The sequence below is a fragment of the Phacochoerus africanus genome, chromosome 11, assembly GCF_016906955.1.
Source record: "Phacochoerus africanus isolate WHEZ1 chromosome 11, ROS_Pafr_v1, whole genome shotgun sequence".
In the NCBI taxonomy this organism is placed as follows: Eukaryota; Metazoa; Chordata; class Mammalia; order Artiodactyla; family Suidae; genus Phacochoerus; species Phacochoerus africanus.
The window spans coordinates 135,653,068-135,674,910 of record NC_062554.1 but is presented as its reverse complement, the minus strand read 5'-3'; the positions used below and the strand labels follow the sequence as shown (position 1 = coordinate 135,674,910).

Below are 21,843 nucleotides of genomic sequence, written 5' to 3'. Positions count from 1 at the left end.
TGTAGGCCGGCAGCTGTCACTCCGATGCGACCCTTAGCCTGGGAAGCTCCATATGCCGCAAGTGTGGCCCTTATAAAAAAACATGTCAACTTCTGCTTGACTAGACGTGCATCGTTATTCCACAACTGCCCCTTCCCTCCGATTTAGAGACGAAAAAGGAAAAGGGACATGATTTACAGAAGCTGCAAGAAGCAGAAAAAGAATTCTCTGGAGTTCCCACCATGGCACAGTGGGTTAAGAATCCGACTGAAGTGGCTCGGGTCCCTACAGAGGCACGGGTTAAAGGATCTCGTGTTGCAGAAGTTTCAGCTCAGATTCAATCCCTGGCCTGGGAACTTCCACGGGCTGTGGGTGAGGCCATTAAACAAACAAACAACAACAAAGAAGTCTTCAAATCCTTCAGAAGAAAGTCCTCAGGTGCTCTGAGCACTACTGAGAACACTCCAAGTTGAACCAAACCAAAGAATTCGTGCAAAGCACTCGAGGTACCCTTCTCTTGCTAGGAGCACACAAAACCAAATTTCAGACCAAATCTTGAGTCTTTTCACACTGAAGTTGTCTTTCTCAGGCAGTCTTGCATCCTAAGGCCCCCAGCCCTGACACCCTTCTCTGCAAACAGCCACTGCCCAGACGGATTGAGTGTTGAGCATAACGCTAAGGGCAAGAAAATTAGGACAAGAAACGAGGCTTTTGGTATGTTTGTTACCAACCTAGGCGATCGGAATATTGACCTGCTCTTCCTACAGAACATTCTAGAGCTGTGGGCCTAGGCTCCGGTTTTGGCTTTGCGTTTGGAACGGGCAGCGTCTGCACTGATCAGAGGAGTCTCCCCTTCAGGGCATCATGTCAGAAGCCGATGGAGAAGCTTCCCAGGAAGAAAGCAGCAAGGGGAAGGCAGAAGAGCAGAAACAATGAAAGAAAGGGTCTCTCTGTGCCTCGGGCGTTTTTAACACCCCGTGTCTCTGACCCTCTCATCACGTCCAGCCACCGTCTGTCATCCTAGGGAATGGAGCTGGACTCCGCCTCTCCTCGGGCCCCACCAGCACGACCAGGTCCCAGCCAAGCCCAAGGAGAGGCTGCAAAGAGCCAGCATTCTTTTGTTTTTCTTAAATAGTTTTACTGTTGTTGTGGATACTTCTGTTTAGGAGACAAAGTATGCCAAGCAGGAGGGGGCGGGAGGGGGATGGACGGACGGGGAGTTCGGTGTCAGGAGATGCAAACTCTGACATTTAGAATGGATGAGCAACGGGGTCCTGCTGTACAGCACAGGGGACTCTGTCCAGTCTCTTGAGACAGAATATGATAGAAAAGAACATAAGAAAAGAATGTGTCCACAGGTGTGACTGAGTCACTTTGCTGTACAGCAGAAACTGGCACAGCATTGTAAATCAACTATAATAATTAAAAAAAGAAGAAGGATTACTTAAGGGGAATACATCCAAATAATGCTGAAAGGCAGAAGACGAAAACCAAAGTCTGCCTCCCCTCCTCTACCACACCCACCCCTGCCCCCACCCCAGTCTTCCTGGAAGCGGGGACGGCGGGGGCACACGGTAAGTACTGATCCAGAATTTCCTTAAACCTACACACAGCCATGTGGAAAGTGTGTGTGTGATTTGTTTTTATTGTAACAAACAAGATCCATGGGAATTCCCTGGTGGCTCAATGGGTTCAGGACCTGGTGGTGTTACTGCTATGGCTCTGGTTGCTGCTAAGGCATAGGTTCAATCCCTGGCCTGGAACTTCCACGTGTAGCCAAAAAAAAAAAAAAAAAAAGAATAAGGATTCTGCTTTGCACAAATGAACCTTTCCACAGAAAAGAAACTCATGCGCTTGGAGAACAGACTTGTGGTTGCCAAGGGGGAGGGGGAGGGAGTGGGATGGACGGGGCGCTTGGGGTTCATAGACGCAGACTCTTGCCTTTGGAATGGATAAGCAAAGGGACCCTGCTATGTGGCACTGGGGACTAGGTCGAGTCACTTATGAAGGAGCATGATCACGTGCGAACAAAGAACCTGTACACGTATGTGACTGGGTCCCCTTGCTGTACGTGGAAAGTGGACAGAACACTGTAAACCAGCTATAATGGAAACAATAAAAATCAGTATAAAAAGCAAGAATTCTGCTTTGCGCACCTCCTCAGGAAACATGCGGTTTGCACCTTCTCGTGCACCTTGGATGTGTCTTTCTGTACGGCTAGAGTCAGACTGCCAAGAGCTGAGTGAACGGGCGCAGGGACGGACGAAGTGTCTTCCAGCCTGGGCGCCAGTGCTGCAGCGAGCACGGCTGAACCTCCCTGTGCCCCGGTGAGAGCACGTCCAGGGCTACTTCCTGCAGCAGGTGGTCCGTCTCCAGGCCGAGGAACCCCGAGTCCCTCTCCTGCACGTTCCCCGGGAGCAGCCACAGGCAGGGCCGCAGCGCAGGCTCCGCTCTGCTTTCCATCGCAGACTGGACTGACCGAGACCCAGAGGCAGGGTTCAGTAACAACCGGACCCCGGGGTTGGGGCCAGCAGGGTGGTGGGCTTCCTGCGCCTCTGCCCACTGAGCTGCCCAGGCTCTACTAGCCTGGCTGCGGGTCTGCCCTCCTGGGCATCATCCAATGGGCCAGTGGAATCGGCTTTGGGCCTCATCTCCCACTAGGAGCGGCCATGCCCCGGGTCTCCGGTGACTGAGGGGAACAGCCACATCCAACGGGACTTGAAATCCACCTGGTCCAGGGGAGCAGCTCTGTCTCCACACTTAACCAGCATTCTGAATTGTGCCCCCAGCTCTTCTCCAAGTCCTTTCTGCTCTTCTACCTCCACCCGCCTCCTCCCCTCTCCTCCCTCTTTCTCTCTCTCTCTCCTGCACCCTCACTGGTGTCTGGTTGGAGGCCAAGACAGAGCAATGGGTCCTTTTTCCTCCCCAGGAGTAGCACCAGCAACTGCATGCTTTCCAACTGGCTCTCAGACGGAACAGGAAGCCTAATTTTCCCTCGGAGGTTTCTCTAGCCAGGGTGTCACACTGGGAAAGCGAGAGGTGAGAGGAGAAGGGGAAGCCTGATACCCACAAGCACCCGGGCCTCTCCTCCGGCCGGCCTGCCCTCTGCCTCCCCCGCGGCCGGCCAGCACCTTGGCTTTGAGTCCAGGGTACCGGCGGCGCCCTCTCTCTGACCTCCCCTTCCACGCACAGGCTCTCACCTGAAACTTGGGACACGTCTTGACTCTCATCAGCGTCCATTGTCCTCAGGTTATCTGAGAAAGAGAGGAAGGGATTTTAGTTTAAGGCAAATTACTCATGAGATCGGAGAGGGAGAAAGAGCGATAAAGAAGACCCGTGCTACTTAACAACAAGGCCGTCTACCAAGAATGATGCATTTTCCTCTCCCACACTTGCTCGAGTATCAGACTGGCACAGACCTTGATCCTTTGAAAAACAGCATTACAAAGATTTATAAAAATATCATTACAAGCACAGGAGGACCAAATTTGTTATTTATTGTTAATTTCCTACTGCATAATAACCCAAAATGCAAACTGACTGCAACAAAATTAAGCAGAAAATTAAATGGCCCTGGGTCATTGTAGGCACAGAATTCATTCTCTTGGCTGATCCATAGTTATGTTCTTTCTAATTTACTGAGCATGCATCGATGAACCTTGAGTCAGCTTGGTGACACGCGTACAATCAGCAATCAAAAAACGAAGCAATTTGCTGAAGAATGTCTCATTTACCCAGGCAGGGCTGCATATCTGAGCAGCCACCACGCTCCCTCCATCAATAATGAATACACCTCCAGCCTGGCAGATGGGCCACGCGCACTGCTGGCTTTGTCCCCAACTCTTTCAGGGCCCTTGCCTCTGACTCCGCCAGGCTCTGACACAGGAAGGAGGAAAGCCCAGGGCGGCAGCAAAACCAGGCCCGAGGGTGCTCCGACCTTCCCGTTCTGCTGACAGACGGCTGGCCCCTCGGATCACAGGGTAAAGACAGAAACCAGCCTGGGAGAGCTTCTCTCGGTTGGCGATGGGGACCGCTGTGCCTGCTGCAGGCCGGCCGCCACCATCACCGGGGCAGGAGGGAGGGCTGGGCTGCCCCCAGCACTCAGGGGCCCGGTCGGCACCTCACGGGTCACAGGTGCCCTGGCAGGTGACATCTGGCAGCTCTGTGGATGAGAAATCTGGGGCCCAGCCGAAGGCGACCTCAACCAAGCCTGCTCATTTATGCTGGACACCTTTCAGAAGAGCCACCTTCAACCTGCACACCGGCCTGTCTGCTCAGTCGAATCAGGTCACCTCTTTCAGGGGGGACCACCTCTGCCTCTCTGGCGCAGGTGTGTGGGTCTGAGCTTGCCGACCTGTTTTCAGCAGCTGCTTGGACAATGATGGGCCTTAGCGTCTGCCGTGAGGCTGAAAGCACGGCGCGGACAGAGGCCAGGTCTGGGTGTGCAGGTACCAGCCACGGCGTGGCGCGTCTGGGATTCCGACTTTCAGTTTCCGTCACGTCTGTGCTGGTCATGAAGACCTAACGACCTGCACTTTTTTCTGGCTGGGGAAGGGTCTGCACCTATTTCCGAAAGCCACTGTGCCCATCTGAGTTGTGACAACCATTTCCAACGCAAGTGTGTGCCTTAGGGGGTATAACCCGTGACCCCAGAAGGGAAAAAGGCCCCAGAGCCCACCTGTGTTTCAGCCCCAAGACTGGGGGGGCGGGGGGGGGGGCGGCACAAACCCGCCAAAGCCAGACACGCCAAGCCCAGAAGCAAACACAAAACCAGCACCGTGTCACCAAGAAGCAATATGTCCAAAATCTCACATCCTTTCAGTAAAAAAGGCAAAAAAATAAAAATAAATAAAGCAAAAAACCTCGATGATTCCCCTGAAACTGTCAAAACAATTTTAAAGAAACGAGACAGACTCAAACGAGAAAAACCTTGGTCCTCACCCCGCCCTCGGCAGGGGGATCCAGTTTACTGAAGACAAATACCGTACTTTACGGTGGCGCATCACAAACCGTTCCTGGCCTGTCCCCGTGCTGACGGATGAGACGGACAGGAGACTCAATCTGGCTGCCACAAATACCTAGCCCCCGATTTTTACTCTGCTGACTTTGAATTTTTTTTGTTATGCAGGTGATACATTTGCTATAACTTTTTTTTTAACAGAGGCAGTTTAATACCTGTAATTTCTGCTGCTTAGGCCTCTACCACGGTATTTCTGTGTGTGTGTCTCGGTGTATGCACACGTGGAATTTTTCAGAAAAACAGGACACTAAACATATCCCAAATAAACTGTTGAAAAATACTTTTTTTTTCCATTTAATACGACACCTATCTTTTACGTGACAATTATGCAATAACACTGTTGTTCTAAGGACTAGGCCTACTCAGGGGCAGGGACTGATTTCGTCAATGCCCCTACGGTATGTTCAAGTAATTTCCAATTAAAAAGCAAAAGTCTTTCCTCCGACCCCGCTGGCGGATCCCCACTTGAGCAAAGCCGGGGGCCCCCTTCCAGCTGGCCACCACGCACCCTCTGGGTTTACTGTCGGGGCAACATCTATCCACACCGAGCTCCCCTTCCTGCATCCGTCCGTCCTGGCCGGGAGATGAGAAAGCAGGTCCCAAAGCAGCCCAGCAATGCTCAGCCAATGGCTGAGGCCCAGGCCAGGCTCTCTGGGCAGGAAAGCCTCGACTCTGGGCACTCATCTCGAAAATGCAGGCGCCTGTGCCTGGGTGTCCCCAGGGAGCAGGGTGAGGGCTCTTTCCTGGAGCCACCTGCCTCTGCATGCACCTGCGCTCTGGACAGTGGGTAAGTTCAGAAATTGGCCACGGTGAGCAGTATCTGTGTCACAGGCCCATTTCCATAGTCACTCAATGTCTGTAACACCCACATGGAACTTTGCTAGGTAACCAGCCTCACTAAGACTTTCAGACACACCCTCGACAACCCTACACGGACCCCCAAGGCGTGGGCCCAGGGCCAGGGCCGTCACTGGGGCTGGGCTTAGGGGGGCCCCCGGCTTGGACTAACACTAGTTGTCACCACCATACTGAAACAACACTAGTTGTCCCAACTGGGGCACAGCCCAGGGCCGTGTGATTCCGTGGGCCGTCTTGCCTGACCTCACACGGTGGAGGGTGTAGCCTGACAAGCTCCCTCGTACTTCCCCAAACGCTAAATTTGCATCTCTTGGGACTAAAAAGTTGTGACTTTTTTGTAAAAGTGACTTTGCTGTCAGGCAGAGACCAAAGGAGCCATCCGACAACAGAAAGCTGTCTAAGGAAATTCTATTCCCTCCAGGCCCAGGCTCCCAGGGGGGTGGCCCTGAAGGGTCCTGAAGGAGACAGTGAAATAGTCCCATCCCTGGGAGTAGGGCAACACTTTTTTTTTTTTTGGCCACCCCACTGGCATATGGAGTTCTGGGCCAGGGGTCAGATCTGAACTGCCCTTGTGACCTACACCTCAGCTATGGCAATTCTGGATCCTTTAACCCACTGTGCCGAGCCAGGGATTGAACCTGCGTCCAGGTGCTGCAGAGATGCCACCCAACCCATTGAGTCACAGTGGGAACTCCTGTACTTCTTCTTTTTCTTTTTTTTTTTTTTTTAATTTTAAACTTAAGTATGGTCGATTTTCGATGTTGTGTTAGTTTCAGGGTACAGCAAAGCGATTCAGTTATGCACATGCAGACATTTTTTCTCGGATTCTTTTCCCTTACAGGTTATTGTAAGATAGTGAGTCGAGGGAGTTCCCGTTGTGGCTCAGCAGGTTAAGAATCTGACTAGTATCCACAAGGATGTGGGTTCGACCCCTGGCCCCACTCAGTGGGTTAAGGATCTGGGGTTGCCATGGCTGTGGTAGAGGCTGCAGATGTGGCTCAGATATGGCATTGCTGTGGCTGTGGTGTAGGCTGGCACCTGCAGCTCCAATTCGACCCCTAGCCTGGGAACCTCCATATGCTGCGGGTGTGGCCCTAAAAAGGGGGGAAAAAAGAAATTGCGTAGAGTTTCCTGTGCTCTGCAGTGGGTCCCTGCTGGTTCTCTGTTTTATGTATGGTAGTTAAACTATGCTTGCTGAGCCCTCTCCTCCCGCATGAAGCAACTCCCAGGTTCAAAAGGAAAATGAGATTCAGGGTTGATCTGATTTCTGGATAAAGGCGTTTGCAGTCAGTGGAAGTTCATCACCAAAGTGAATTAACAACCTCCTCTCCCAAACCTTCCCCTAAACCAGAGCGAAGAGCCGCAGGCCTGCACAGGGAGACACCGGAGGGATGACGGGTTCAGAGAAACACTGCAATTTTCTGCTCTGCCTGGGAAACCCAAATAATGTTAAGCCAGTGCCAACATAAGAATGGCAGAAAACACAGCACCAGCAGTAAACAACTGCCACTGGGCAGCGCTTACAGACATGAGTGCTTTTTATTGTCTCTCCGGAGCGAGCCGTCCTGAATCTTGCACGAGGGAGAGAGATGCAGAGATAAAGTGCCAGCCGACAGAGGCTGCTGTCGATGGCTCCTGCTCTGAACGCGCCCCCGGGGCCGGGCCCCGTCTCTTCCTCCCCAGCGCCCTCTGGTCCCCTCTCGCTCTCTGGAGTCGGCCCCCGCATGAGCTTAGAGAACAGGGGAGATGACGGATCAAGCCCAAGACCAAAGCAGGCCCACAGCACCCGCTTCCCCCTGGCCAGGCCGGGAGACCTGGAGCTTCCTCGGGGACAGTGGGACCTTCTGGAAGCCTGGCCTCGCCTTCCTTTCCTCCTCCCACACCCACAAGGGCCGGAACCTGGCTGTCCCTGGGGGGAAGCAGACAGACAGGAGTCCTGGCGGGAGTCCAGGCACCCACGTGTCCAGGGCCAGGGTCCCCAGTCCTTCCCTGCAGTGATCAGAACAGCGGGGCGAGGGCCGCTGTTGGGTGGGAAGGGCTGGGGCGGGGGTCTTCAGACCCTGCTCTGCACCCGTCCGCTCTAGGATGCAAAGCTTCCCTCCCAGCACCTGAGGGCTTTCCCTTCACCCCAAAAGGTGAGTCTGGAAGAACGAAGCCAACAGGAAGAGAGCCACATGCTCAGCAGGCACCACACTTGAGTATTTTCCCCCCCAATTTAATGGTGATTAGAGAATTCGGGAACAGCACACGATGGCTCACAATCAGCCCATTCGGTGGGAGCACACAGTTCTTCTAAAAGTTCGTTCCCTGAGGTTTCAACAGCAGCACACTATCTTTTTTTAAACAAATGCCTTTCCCCTCCCTGATACCACAGAGATAAAGTTCTGTCCAGGAGTGTTTCACGGTTGTCTTGAGTGCCTTCCCTGCGCCAGAAAAAGAGGGCAAAGGAAAGGATACTGGCGGTAGTTCGCTTTCTCGAAGCAACCGCGATGCGCCTGGCATCGAATGGCTACGGCCCGCAGGCGTGAACAGGGTCCAGCTTGCCCACTGCTTTCCCTCGGCGCCTGGCACAGGGTCCAATCCCCCTTTGCTAAATGTGCACCTTTAATCCTTACCGTTAAACCACACTGCACATCTGAGCAGACAGCAGAGCTGAGATCTGAGCCCATGACTGCCCGGCCCCAAATTTTAAATGTATAAATGGACAAGGAATGGGCGTTACCTGCATCTTAGTAGAAAATAAGCATGTCCTTTGTAATACTCTGTCATTAAGGCAAATTTCACCACAAAACCTCTACAATACAGGAAAATTCTGGTTTGGGGTCACGTGGATGCTATTGATGATTTTCCTCCCTGACGAGCGAGGCTGCCCTGGAGTTAGTGTGGGGTTATTTCCTAATACACTCAATGACACTTATTTTGAAGGGGAACTCGGGCCCAGCGTCTTATCTATGTAAAATGCCTTGGGTCACAGGCCTCTTTAACCAAAGCCATTATTCCTGCCTCGAGCAAGTCTTTTCATCTGCAGACCGGTAGATTTTATTGTTGCAAATCTCCGTATCACTGTGAATGACACTGTATCTTCAAAAAGGAAATATTCCAAAGAGAAAGAGAAGGCAATATTCAAGGTCTTTGTGTTGGGCTGGGGGACCCACACAGGTTTTCCTATAACACCTTGACAAAACAGGACAGGAGAACAGCCAAACTTCAGAGCACTCGTTTCATTTCTGATTCTTTTCATTTTTCACAAATTAGCTGCCAATCTGTACATTTTCACGATTATTCCACAGAGGTTATTGCGGGTGCAAATTACAATGAAAAACAAGCTTTAAACAGGATGTCAGGGAATCCAATTTGGCTTCCACCCCCCCCCCATGATTTAACTGAACCATTCACACCCCCCCCATTTAACTGAGCCTCAGAGAACTCCCCCTCCGGCGGTTTGTTCTCCTGTGAACCTACTTTTTGAGGGCAAATTAGCTCAGATGTGCAATTCTGCCCCCACATTTTTTTTTTCCCTAGGGGCAGGAACTGATATGCAAAAGAGGAAGGGTCAGGGGGAACTGAGGAAGGCTTTTCAAAATGCAGCTCAAAACCCTGCTGTCTGAAAACCTTCTTAGTGGGGAGGTATGTCACAGCAAAGGAAAAGAACCAAGAGACTGCTTTTAAAAGCCATGACGGAGCCACCTGTCTCGAAGTGAGGCAGGAAAAAAGAGATGAGACACTGGCAGTGAGAAACTACGAGAGAGAACGGAGCTGCAGAGAGCTGCCTGGGCTCTCACAGGGGGTCCGGGGCCGGACTGCACGTGGCCCAGGAAGGTCCCCTCTTGCACACCCACCACGTGTCTGTACCGGCTCCTGTGGGCGCTTTGGAAAAGCCTCCTGCCCTGCCGGCCGCTGGCTGGCAAACTACTAACAGGAACTGCCGTTTATTCGGCAACCCTGGGACTGGCAGACACATTCAGAATTTACATACGCCTTTATAGGACTTTTCCTGATTCTGGCCATCATCACAGGCCACTTCCTAAGTCGCTTCCTCAAACATAAATGGCCTTTTACACTTCACCACTTCAGTAAAAAAAAAAAAAAAAAAAAATCTAAGTTTAGAATCAATTTCTTCTACCCTCTTCCCGAATTCAGAAGCCTTCATGCATGGCCAGCAATTGGGCGACAGAAGCAACACCTCCATCTTTTTAAAAAATGTAGAAACTGCCCCGCAGCGACTCCCCAAAGTGCTGACCTTTTATCAGTATGAAGTGAAGAGACAGAGGAGCCCAGAAATCCTTTTTGTCTCCCCTTTATTTTCCAAGATTTTTTTCATTAAAAAAAAAAGATGAATACAAAATTCCCATATGAACTCAGGTTTTTTATTTACTTTTTTCCTCAGCAGGGCAAGATGTCATAAAGAACTCAGTATCTCTTCTTGCTTTCTTAGCCGTGACGTTATCTCACCACGCCAGCATCGTTTTATGTGGACATGTAATAAGTCAAAATTAAAACAGTACATGGAAGAATACACTTGTAAAACCATAACACTCCAAAGAGTGTGCCTGGCATACTGAGGTTTCTAAAAGGTCCCCTGCACTTCTTTTAAAAGCTATACGGTATTTAGACCCAAGAAATTAAAATTATGCTAATTCTCGCAGACATACCCAGTGTTTACAACACATACATATCAACTTACCAACAAGAACTGAAAAACTACTGTTGACTTTTCCACTGAGGACACATCCCAGGGACTGCACTTTTTTTTTTTTTTTTTTTTGGCCACACTGGCAGCGTATGGAAGTTCCTGGGTCAGGGATTGAACCCGAGCCACAGCTGCAACCTACACCACAGCTGCCACAATATTGGATCCTTTAAGCTACTGTGCCTGGCTGGGGATTGTCCCCTCGCCTCCGCGTCGACCTGAGATGCTGTAGTCAGATTCTTAACCCACTGGGCCAAGGCAGGAACTTCCCGTTGTTGTTTTATTTAGAAAAATCTCTCCTGCCTACCTGGTGGGGAGACAAGAACTACAACTCTAGATGCAAACAGAGAGAGAAATGTGTGCTAGAGCAGCACAGGATTCCCTGATACCCAAATATCTCTTCTGTCCTGGCTTCAGAGAGGCTGGCTGTCCACGTTAAGGCCACGTGGTTTCTAGGCTAATGGGACGTTCTCCCCGAAGAACTTACATCCTGAGCTCAGTTCTGCTCACAACAGCCCCATTTCTCAACAAGGATGAATTTTAATGCATTAAATTCTCATACAAATTATTTTAAAAAATCATCTCTGTTCACGTTTCACAGCTAGGTTCAGGGGACAACAGAATGTAAATTCCAAAATCAGGAAATTCCAAAACCATAGCTCCATTTCTTAGTAGCTTCAGGACTTTGGGAATTGACCCGGTGCACCCCAACCTCAAACAGTTCAGCCAAAGTCAAGTTAAGCGTGTCTGAGAAAGGCAAAGGGAGGATAAATGCATCTACGACTTGGTCGCAATGATTTGCCTCGGGCAGCCAATGCAATAATCACAGAAAAAGAAGACAACGCCACACTCCACATGGGCTCCTTAGCTGGACCAAATTAGTGAGAAAAGTTCTCGATTTCCACTTCATTCTGTGATGGTCAAAGCACGCAGCTGTCCTGTAACCCAACCTCAGAGGATCCCGGAGCCCAAAGTCCAACACCAGAGAAGCACAATAACTGTTGAAGCCACCACTGCTGTGGGGTGAAGGTCAGAGTAGGGGGTGAGAAGGAAACTGAAGGCAATTGCAGACATCATTATTTTCCAAGCTAGGCAGTGAAAATGTGCCTGTCTTAACACCTTTGAGGCTTGAGTATCATTGATCACAGCGATGAAACAAACCTGCAGCAAATTTTTATAATTTTGAACGCCTGCAAACGTTCAAAACTTTCTGATATGACCCACATTCAAATAGGAAAGGAAGTTCACAGAACATTCGATTATCAGTAAACTAGAAGAAACAAATTACACACTCTTGGAGGTCATCGACTACCCTCCCCAAAGTAGAAATTACATAAAACTTCAGGGAAATTACCCCTGATCATTTATAATCTCATCTTTCTCTTGGCAGAGCTCAAAACCCGGTTTCTAAAAAACCAGCTTCAAACGTGGAAGAAATGTATAACAAAGCCCATGTGGAGATGATGTCCTAGTGGGCATCGGGCCGAACCAGGACTTCTTGGTACCCATTCTGCAGTCCACAACCTCTACCCCACGACGTCCCCGGGCACATCCAGGGGGTGGGGGCGGGTGGGTGTTGTCAGCAGAATCTTACAACTTCCTCCTTTGCAGGCCTCCCCAAATCCGCACATCTTTATTTATAATTGAACAGAAAAGGCTCGGGTCCATCGGGGAGCAAAATACAGGAAAACATTTGAAATGCTACAGTCAGGTTTTTCTGCAGCCCTTACATAACAGCAGGTGACTTATTTTCAGTGTTTTACTCTGTTTCTCTTCCTCGGCAAATTACATTTCTTTTACAAAAGCCTGTCTGCTCTAAATTAAACCGAAGATGCTTGAAATTCAGGTTAAACATGTACAACTCCAGACAGAGGCGAGAAAACACACGCAGAAATGCGCTAGAAATTTCCAAACCATTTTTAAAATGGTAATTAATTGCCTTATCTCTAACAACCTGAGATAATTAGCAGTATGATTCTAATTTAATGAAGCAGGATGCACAATTTATCAATGTGTTTTCAGTCTGGATCTCTTTGAATATCACTTTAATTTGCTGCCCTGCACACAACTCCGCACGAAGGAGGAGGAAAAAAAAGATCACTTTTTCAGGCTAAAAGTGGGGCTCGCATCGGGGGGTCCCTGGCTCTTTCTAGTTTCCATTAAAAGCACTGGAGGACATTTCAGAGTGCCTCTGAGAAGTCAGCTTATCAAGATCGATTCCTCATTTTCATTTCTCCTGAAGATTCTAAATTAAGCATTTCTTCCCACTCAGTCTAAGGCGCTGCCTCCCGAGCTGTGTCCCTTGCTCCAAGTTTGCCAGAGAGAATCCGATGGAACAACAGCAGTGGACCCCAACCGATGCATCAGTATTCATGGTGGAACCCCTAGCTTTAGAAAAGGACACCCATCCAAGCCACACCGTTCAATTTTAGACAGTTTCAAACTACCAGAAAAAAGCCCGAGAGTGCCAATGTTTGCATGTGAACTCCAAAACAGAGCATAAAAGTCTAGGCCGGGCAGCGTCAGGTCATTTACCAATTCTCCACGCGGCTCTGAGCTGTTTCAGAAGCGTCTCGGCCAGAACCCCACACGTGCAAGACAGAACAGAGGAAGAGGCCGAGAGATGGAGGCAGAGACAGAGCCGGAGGGCGAGGAAGGAACAGGAAGGGACCAAAGACCAGAGCCGGGACCCCTTCCCGCTGCACCTGCTCGCCTCCCGCCCAGAAGCTCGGCCCCCTCGGCCCGGCCATGAGAGCTAACTTTTGGCGCGAAGATGGCAGGAAGAGAGTCCGATTTCCTTCAGCAGTGAGCTGATTGCTGAAGACGAATGAATCATTGCACAGCAGGATGAGAAACCGTGAAGACGGCGCTTTTCCCCTAATTAGGGACCATTTTCAGCAATTCGTTAGGCCGTGGCCCTGCGCCACGAGCCATCAGGGCGTGGAGCAGGGGACCCCGAAAGCAGGCAGAGCAAAGGGACGGTAATGAGGCTCTCCATCACCCAAGACAGTCGGCGGGAGGGGCGCCGGGCAGGGGCCGTCGGGGTGCAGGCCCCCCCGGGGAGGGAGGAGAGGACCCACCGGCAGCCTTCCGTCTATACAAGCCCCGCAAAACAACCGGTGGCACCGCCCTCCCCCGGAGCGTGAGGCCCCTGGACACCCGTGGGCCCTTCCCATCAAATCCTACCTCTGAGGCCTGGGGCCTTCGGACCCTGGGCTGCACAGTCCTGGGACTCAGCCACCTGGAAGGGGCCCTGCTGCCGCCCTCGCCAGCGCCCTCGCACTCCACTGGGGCGGAGAGGAAGGTGGGACCATTTGCCAAATATGCAAAAAAGGAGGGAAGAGAGTTTTCTCTCAGGACACCAGGGGCAGGAAGGGAGCGGGCGCTTCCTGTCCTCAGCGAAATGGGTTCAGAGATTAGGAGGACGTGGCGGGGGAGAGGCCCCTGGAGGTCCCCAAAGGCAGAAACAGCGGCCTCGGGAGGAGGGACATGGGGCCAGGCCTGTGACAGGGAAGACAAGCGGTCCCGGGCCTCGGGCTTTGGGTGGTCACCATTTTTCACAGCTCATCCCACAGCTTGTCCCCAGGCGGGTCACAGAGGCCCTAAGGCATCCACCCCCTGCTAGAGGCGGTGAGAGGAGAAGGCAAGGGAACCACCTGGAAGGAAGGATCAGGCCATTTCTTGTCGCCGAGGCCTCGGCTGCCTCCTGGGCAGGCCCTTCTCAGGGGTGAGCCCCGACCCCCACCAGCCCCACCAAAGCAGGGGGGCCCTGCCCTCCTCTCCACTCTGGAACTTTCTGCAGAGCTTCTTTCGGTGGCTATGTTTCCCTTGTAACAAGGCAGCATTTCACTCTAAAAATATTTATTAGAATAGCACCAAAGGTTCCACAACGCTGTCAAACACGAGCTAAGCAAAGCAGCGACAGCGAAAATGGAAGGATGGGACCACACGTCGCAGGAGATGCAGAGACAACCAGTGCTGTGGCGCCATGGAGGCAGCTGCAAGGAACACCCGCAGGCCCGGGGCTCCTAGGAAGCCAGTACGACTGCCTGGCCTGGGGTCTGGGGGTCGGGGGTGCCCTCGGCCCTGCTGAACCTCATTCCCAGCTCCCCCTGGTCTGGACTTCAAGTGTGTGTGTGTGTGTGTGCGTGTGTGTGTCATGCCTATGATCCGAAGCAGTCTGCCCGAGGTTGAGATCACTTGTGTGCCAGTGCCTGTCCTGAGCCAAAGCAGGGGGACCTGTCCTGAGGTGCACACCGGTCTGCGGGTCCCCCCTCATCAGCCTCCAAGGATGGGGCGCTCGCTGCTTGTACATCTCACGTTTTCTCCCATGAAATGGCCCGTGATCCACAGGCATCTACACATACAAATGCACTGAACCAGACAAGGACCAGGTAACCATCAGGGCAGGAGGGCAGCGTCTCACAGCGGCAAGCAAGGGTCCCAGTGCCCAGAAATGCGTGTGGCAAGAGCAAGGGCTGCGAACTGGAGCCAGGACATGCCTCTCCATTCACAGGAGGCAAGAGAAGCCCTACTTACTTCATGGTGACATTACTCCATACTTACAAAGATGAGAGGAGGGAAGAGAAAACACAAATGCCACTAAACACTGCTCCCCTGATGAATTCTGGGGTAACTGCAAGCGCCCTAGGCAGACCCCGAAAGTACTAATATCATTTATGCTTAAACTCACCATTCCAAGTGGGAAAATCTGTCTTGTTTGAGTAAAAGGTCAAAAGCCAACCCACCCACCCACCCCCAAAGGCGAGGCTTCCTTACCCAGGTCAGGGGTGTGTCTGATGATAATCCCCCCCCCCCCGCCCCCCGCGTCTCTCCTCACACTGCATGTGCTCGGAGTGTGTCGTGCCTGCATGCGTGCACATGGTCACCACAGAACGCCCTTCTTTCCTGCCTCTATTAATACACACGTAACCTTGAAGGGTCCACAGAACCGGCGTGTGGGTGGGGTGGCAGCGTGTTGCGGCGTGGCATGTAGAAGACTGCGTAGACACATCAGGATCCTTCGAACCCCAGACGTCTGACACCTGTGCTGACGGGACCTACTCCACTGGCCAAGCGGGAAACGCACCAAACGCAAAAGCCAAGGGGAGGAAGACCTCCCCACCAATGACCCACCATTCTCCGTCTCCCATGAGGAAGGAGCCGTGGCTCCCAGCACGACGGGAGGCAGGCCTCTTGGCCAGGAAATCGGCTGCGATGCTCATTCTTAACGGGGGAAATGGCTGCAGGACACCACGGGTACCTTCTCTCAGGAGAACTCAAACTTCTCAAAAGACCCGAACGTCACATACACACACACACACACACACACACACACACACACACACTGTTATTTACAGACCTGTGGGCTCATTCCCTGAGATCATGATTAGGTGCTATTATTGCTACGATGCTGCGTAGTTTTCCAAGATGTAGCATTTTAATTAAAATACTGATGAATTAAAGACACCCAAAGGAGTTTCTAAAACTGCCTTCAACTCTCTTCCTGAAACAGGAGGGAAGAAAACCAGACCATCTAACTCAGTCACACGTTTCTGGTCTTAAGCTTTAGCGGACTTTGAGACCAGGAAGCCACTGTTTTTTTTTTCACTGTAAAAGAGGTATAAACACATATGTTCACGGTAAGTTTTGAAACCAGAGACATACCATCAATCCCAAATTATACAGGATTTTTTGACATGTGACATCATTATTTGTATCTGTGCCTACAGATTATTGGTAACATATTTTGTATATTCCAGGCTAAAAGCAAGTGACCTTCCTGTCAGAGATATTTGTGACAGTTTAAATAGTAAGCCACATCTCAAATATTCTAATTTGTCACGGAAACAGTTCCAACACACCTAATAAGAATAATACTTGAACTGTTACATAAAAAATCCCACATAAAATCAGTCCAAAGAACCTCACTCAACTAACATCTTCAGACAAAGAAATGAATTCAAGAGGCTCAGACCGTTTCCTGCAGGTTTCACTCTTCCCCTAACTCATAACCAAAGCGAACCCATCCTTAAAATCATTTAAATTTCCACCAAAGTTTAAATATTATGTATATTAAATATTTTCCACTTGCTTTTTTTTTTTTTTTCACTTTGAATATAAGTTGATCTAACTGGTAAGGAGATTCTTCTTCAGTATCAATTTAAACCCCTTTCCGGATTTTAAAACAAGGTACCTCAAAGCTGGCATATGCGGTGGGGGATTAAGGTGGGGAATTTTGAATGTGGAGCTCAGGGAGGCACATGGCTTTGAAATTCACTTCCCAGGGCTGCAGTCCAGAGAGAATGGAAACTGCATGTGAAAGCTCTGCCTGATGAGACCCCGGGCGCGCGGGGAACCTTTCTGCTCCCCAGATGCCACACGTCGTGGCGCCTCCATACGAGAGACGAAAAAACAATCACACCTCCACGAGAGTTCTCAGGAAGCACCAAAGACCCTTGACCAATTTTCAAACACATTTCAAATACAGTCGCAAGTAACCTCACTCCTTTTCACAGAGGGGTTTCGTAACCTGAGAGCCAAAACTGCGGTCAGCAAAAGTCCTACCAACTTCTCAAACCGGGATAATTCCTATTTTGCAGAAAGCAAGTTCGGACTCGATCTAATTATTTTCCAGTATAAGCAAAACGCTATCACGTCAAAAGTAAGACAAGCCAGCTCTGTATGAATGACTTTACAAAGGCTGACTTCCGTGATCTCACTATATAAGCGCATATCGATTTAAACAGGGCCAACAGCTACAACGTCCTCTGCACAGAGGCAGCCGGACAGCTCAAGTGCCCCGCGGCCGGCCTGGTCCTGCACCTGTGGGCACAGCGCGACGTGGCCCAGGCTTTGGCAAGTCCATGCTATCTCTGTCCCCAGAAAGGAGAGGCTGATCCGAGCGAAATCAGGAGTTACAAATTGGACCGTCCCGTCTTTTGCTTTCTTTCCCCTTCTCTTTCTTTGAATCCAAGTTTTCCGATGGAAATTCAATTTGAAAACACTCACGTGGATTTGTGCCTCGCACTTTGGGGGGGGGGGGTCCAAGATTGATCCTCGGGCGCGAAGAACACCCTCTGAGCCTGGCTCGCCGGTCGGCCGCCTTGCCGCGGCCAAGCGTCCGGCCCGGGCTCGGCTGCGCTCCGCCGGGACCCAGGGACCTTCGCCGCAGTGGCCGCCCTGGGCGCGGGCCGCGCAGGCACTTGTTAGAGCGCCCGGCTAACTCGGCCGCCCAGCTCTTCCCAGCTTTCTTTCACAATGACTTCCTGAAGTTGCTCACTCGCATTGTTCCCCATTTCTCCGCCGCGCTCCCCACCCCCCGCCCGCTGCGCCCAGCCGGCGCTTTCGCACTCGCAGCCGGCGGCCGTCCCGCGCGCACAGCGCCGCCCACGGGCCGCGCACCTGGGTCCCCGCGCCGCGCCCCCGCGGCCAGCGCTCCGCCACCTGCGGCCGCCCGCCCCGAGCGCCGGGGACCCGAGCGCGCGCCCGCCGCCCGCGCTGCGCAAAGTTTGGGGCTGCGCGCCACGCGGGTCCCGGCGCCACCTGCTCCGCCGCCGCGTCGCCCGGCGCACACGCTCCAGCCCTCGGCGGGCTCGCCGCTCCCAGCGCCTGGCGGGACCAGCGCGGGGCTTGGAGAGGGACTGGGGCCGGGCGGGGACTCGGAGCGGGGCTTGGAGAGGGACGGAGAGCGAGGCGCGCCGCCCCCGCCGCCGGTCGCCCGCTCGCGCCGCGGCGTCCCGACCGCAACTCCGGGGCCGCGCGCACAAACTTTGCCGCCACGCGGGGCTGGACCCCGGCCCCCGCGGGCCCCCGGGACGGCGGCGGGCGCGGGCCGTACCTGCTGGCGCCGCTGCCGGCTGCAGCCCGCTCCCCCGCGCCGGGCCCGCAGGGCGCGCCGCCGCCACCCCCGCGCGCAGCGCGCCCCAGCCCTCCCCTCCCCGCCGCGCTTCCTCATTCCAGCGCCGCATCGCGCCCGCGGCTCCGCGCGGCCACTGGTGGCCAGCGCTCAGGCGTCCCGGGCCGGGCGGTGGATCTGCCACCGCGCAGCGGGACCTGCGCTTAACCCTTGGCGGCCCGGCGCGGACCACGCTTGCGAGGCCGCCGGAGCCGGGGCGCACTCCCGAGGACCCTCAACCCTGTGTCCCGGGCTGCTCGACGGGGCTCCCGTCGGGCGGACTCAGGGTCCTGTGAAGCACTTTCCTCAGCGTCTAGGGACGTCCTCCGCCCTCCAGGCCTCGCTTCCTTTGAACTGGGACCACCAGGCTCCCAGATCCTGGCTGCGACCCCGGATTATGAGTGCCCAGCCGAGAGGGGTGGGAAAAGTTGATCCTCCGCAAGTGAGGGGAAGGTGCAGTTCACTTCCCAGACAGCCAATGGAATACCTCCCGTCTCTTCCCTCCCACCTGCTCCGGCAGAAGTTAGGATCGCGCCTTCCCTCTCGGCCCAGGCGCGCACGCGGGTGGAAAGGGCGGCGGCGGCGGCGGCACGCCGGGCAAACCTGCAGACCCGCGCCAGGCTCTTTGCACCTCAGCCTCTCCCTCCGTGAGGCCCGAAGCGCGAGTGGAAGGCGCTGTGGATGAATTCAAAGGGCAGGGCGACCTCTGACAGCGCACCTCTTCGCGCTCCACCAGGAATCCATCACTGTGATTAAGCGGGCCCCACCCGAGCAGGAGCCGGCGACAGTGTTCAATAGAAGCGGAAGAGCAAGAGTCAGGAATTCTACAGATTCGTCCTGAGCCCCCGCAGGCGACAGAGGAGGGACTGAGTTACAGGAGGCAAAGCCCTTGCTCTTCAAGTCTTGCGCCAGGCGCAGGGAGGGCGCAGACATATGCCTCCGCGCCCTTCTGAGCAGGACAGACCCGATTGTGCTGGGAAGAGTGAGGAAGGGCTCTGGGGACCTCGAGGGGGGAGGCAGTTCAGGTCTTTCGAGGGGAGAGAAGTGTCCGCTGGGGAGAAGGGACAGGCAGCTGGGTGTGGCCAGGAAAGGCTGCCGCCTAAGGAGGAGACTGGTGGCAGGACCAGTACCCCGTCGACAGGCTGCTCCTCTGCCATCCCTGGGAAAAGTCTCTTCTCCGCTCCATGAGCTACAAACAGCACCTGCCAAATTCTTCCTGGGCCACTGAAGCCAGTGGCTACCATGCATCCTGAAAGTCTGTGGGCGCCACTTAACTCCCTGCTTAAAGCCCAGAGGAGGCAGGTCTAGTAAAAGGATCATCATGGACTCAACTCCCAGTCCTTCCCTTACCTGTGACCTAGTCCACGTTATGGAACCTCTCTGAACCCCCCTCATCTTTATCTGCAAAAGGAATGAGTGCTACTTCACCCTAAAGATGGTCAAGGCTAAATGAGGCAATGAACACAGGGCGCAAGGCCCAAAGGGAGGCTGACAGCCAGGGTCACAGCACACCTTGAATACTTGGAAGAATGCCGCACCCTCAGCCCCAAAGGTTTGGCTCTTTAAATGTGGTGCATGGGCCCCAGGAGTGTGAGTCCAGGACTCCAACGACCTCATCCAGCCAAGGCAAAGCCTCCTGGGGCAGAAGAGCATGAGGCCAGGAGCCCAAACCATTTGGGCTGTGTGGTCTTGATTTCCGAGATGCTTAACCTCTCTATGCCTCAGTTTCCCCATCTATAAATCGATGGTAATGATAAAAGTTACCTTACACGATTGTTGGTGGATAAAGCAGATCCCATGTGGAAGCTCTTGTGGTATGCCTAGCAGAGCAGAGGGCTCAGTGAGTAGTGATTATTATTTAGTATTAATCGCACTATGATTAACCCAGCCTCTTACTGAGACGGGGAGCAAGCTGAGAAGAAGTAGGCTTATGTCCTACTCCAAACAGATGGGGCAGAAGGAACTCCTTTTGTAACCTGGGTCTGCGGCCAGACTCTATGGGGCCAGAGGGGACACTTCTATCAGAAGTTAAAGCTATTTAAGTTCCTGCTGTAGCACAGTGAGTGAAGAACCTGGCTGCAGAGACTCAGGTTGCTGTGGAGGTGAGGGTTCGATCGCTGATCTGGTGCAGTGGCTTAAAGGTGCTGCTGAAGCTACGTAGGTCGCAGCTGAGGCCCAGATTCAATCCGGGAACTTCCATATGCCATGGGTGCAGCCATTAAAAAAAAAATCAAAAGAACTTGAAGCCACTAGAAACAACAATAAATGCACATTGACGGCTCTATATAAGCGTAGAGACAACAAAACCCAGGATTATTATGAGACTCTTTGAAACCATGTCTGCGGAACTTTTGAAAATGGTGGAACATTGTGAAATTTAAAGAATCATTCAATACAAAATAAGTTTAAAATGATAATTTTTTTTAAAAGCACATTGGAGGAGAACACATACCTGTGGAAATTAAAGCAGGTGTGCTCCTTCAAAAAATAATAGGTCTCAAGTCATTCGGTGTCTTTAGGAGAATGTGTACACAGCTGTTTCCGTAGTGCTAGGGTGTTGACAATCGCTTAGAGTATTCTGACGGTAATTGCTTCATTCCAATCTTTTTTTTTTCTTTTGGGATGATCATATCAAAAGAATAGAGAACACCTATAGAATTAATCAAAATCGACTACTTCAGAGCTTACCGTCATAAGGGAGTCCGCTTGAGAAACTGTTGAAGAGCCACAGCATGAGTATCCTTTTTCCTCCAGCAGTTGCGAAACTGCAAGTATGTTGTTAAATAACAGGAAAAGTTTTTGTAAAAAACCCCGAAATTCTATTATCTTCCTGTAGTGTGAAACTAACACAGAACACTTGTGGTTTCACCTGAAAAGGGTCACCAGCTTGAGGAGAAAGACCAAGGGCACGGGTGAAGCTTCTGCCACAAGGACCCCGCTGCTTTGGTTTCTTTTCCTCAGCTTTTATGGTCTCCAGCTTCTGCATCTTTTGTTTCTTCTGTTTTTGAAAAACCAAAGGTTTCCAGCCTGGAGCAAGGTCCTAGACCTTTTTTCTTGGGTCTCACTTCTTGGTTTGGGCAGGTTTGGCTTTTTCTAAGCCCCAACCACTGTCTCGCACCTGCTTCTGGAAGCGAAGGACCAAGATGCTGGAGGCCAGGGCAGGGCAGGGAGACCTTCAGAGCCAGGATTATGCAGCTGGCCGAGCCTGGCTGGGAAGTGCCTTCAGACCCAGAAGGGGACCCCTCGAGGGGCACTGTGTCCTCTCCAGAGACTCAGTGGCCCCGGCTTTGAAACCCATAGCACTTCAGTACTGTGGCTGATCACGCACATCCCTGGTTCTGGGTTTTGAATCGCAGATGCGATACAGCTGTGAGTGTCACATCTTTCCCACTTTAATAA

General features: G+C 52.4%; 1 protein-coding gene across 16 annotated transcripts in view; it reads right to left on the bottom strand.

The window, feature by feature from the left end:
• Positions 1–18,434, bottom strand: part of IKZF1 (IKAROS family zinc finger 1) — a 92,901-nt gene extending 74,467 nt beyond the window's left edge. For 3 of the 16 annotated variants that reach the window (XM_047752715.1, XM_047752726.1, XM_047752730.1), the window contains exons 1-2: positions 17,559–17,873; positions 3,180–3,233 (exon numbers count right to left, since the gene is read on the bottom strand). In XM_047752715.1, coding sequence (XP_047608671.1) covers positions 3,180–3,219 — 40 coding nt within the window. In that variant the 5' untranslated portion in view covers positions 3,220–3,233; positions 17,559–17,873. The other 13 variants (XM_047752721.1, XM_047752728.1, XM_047752722.1 and 10 more) reach the window with 11 other exon arrangements.
• Positions 18,435–21,843: the final 3,409 nt, after the last annotated feature.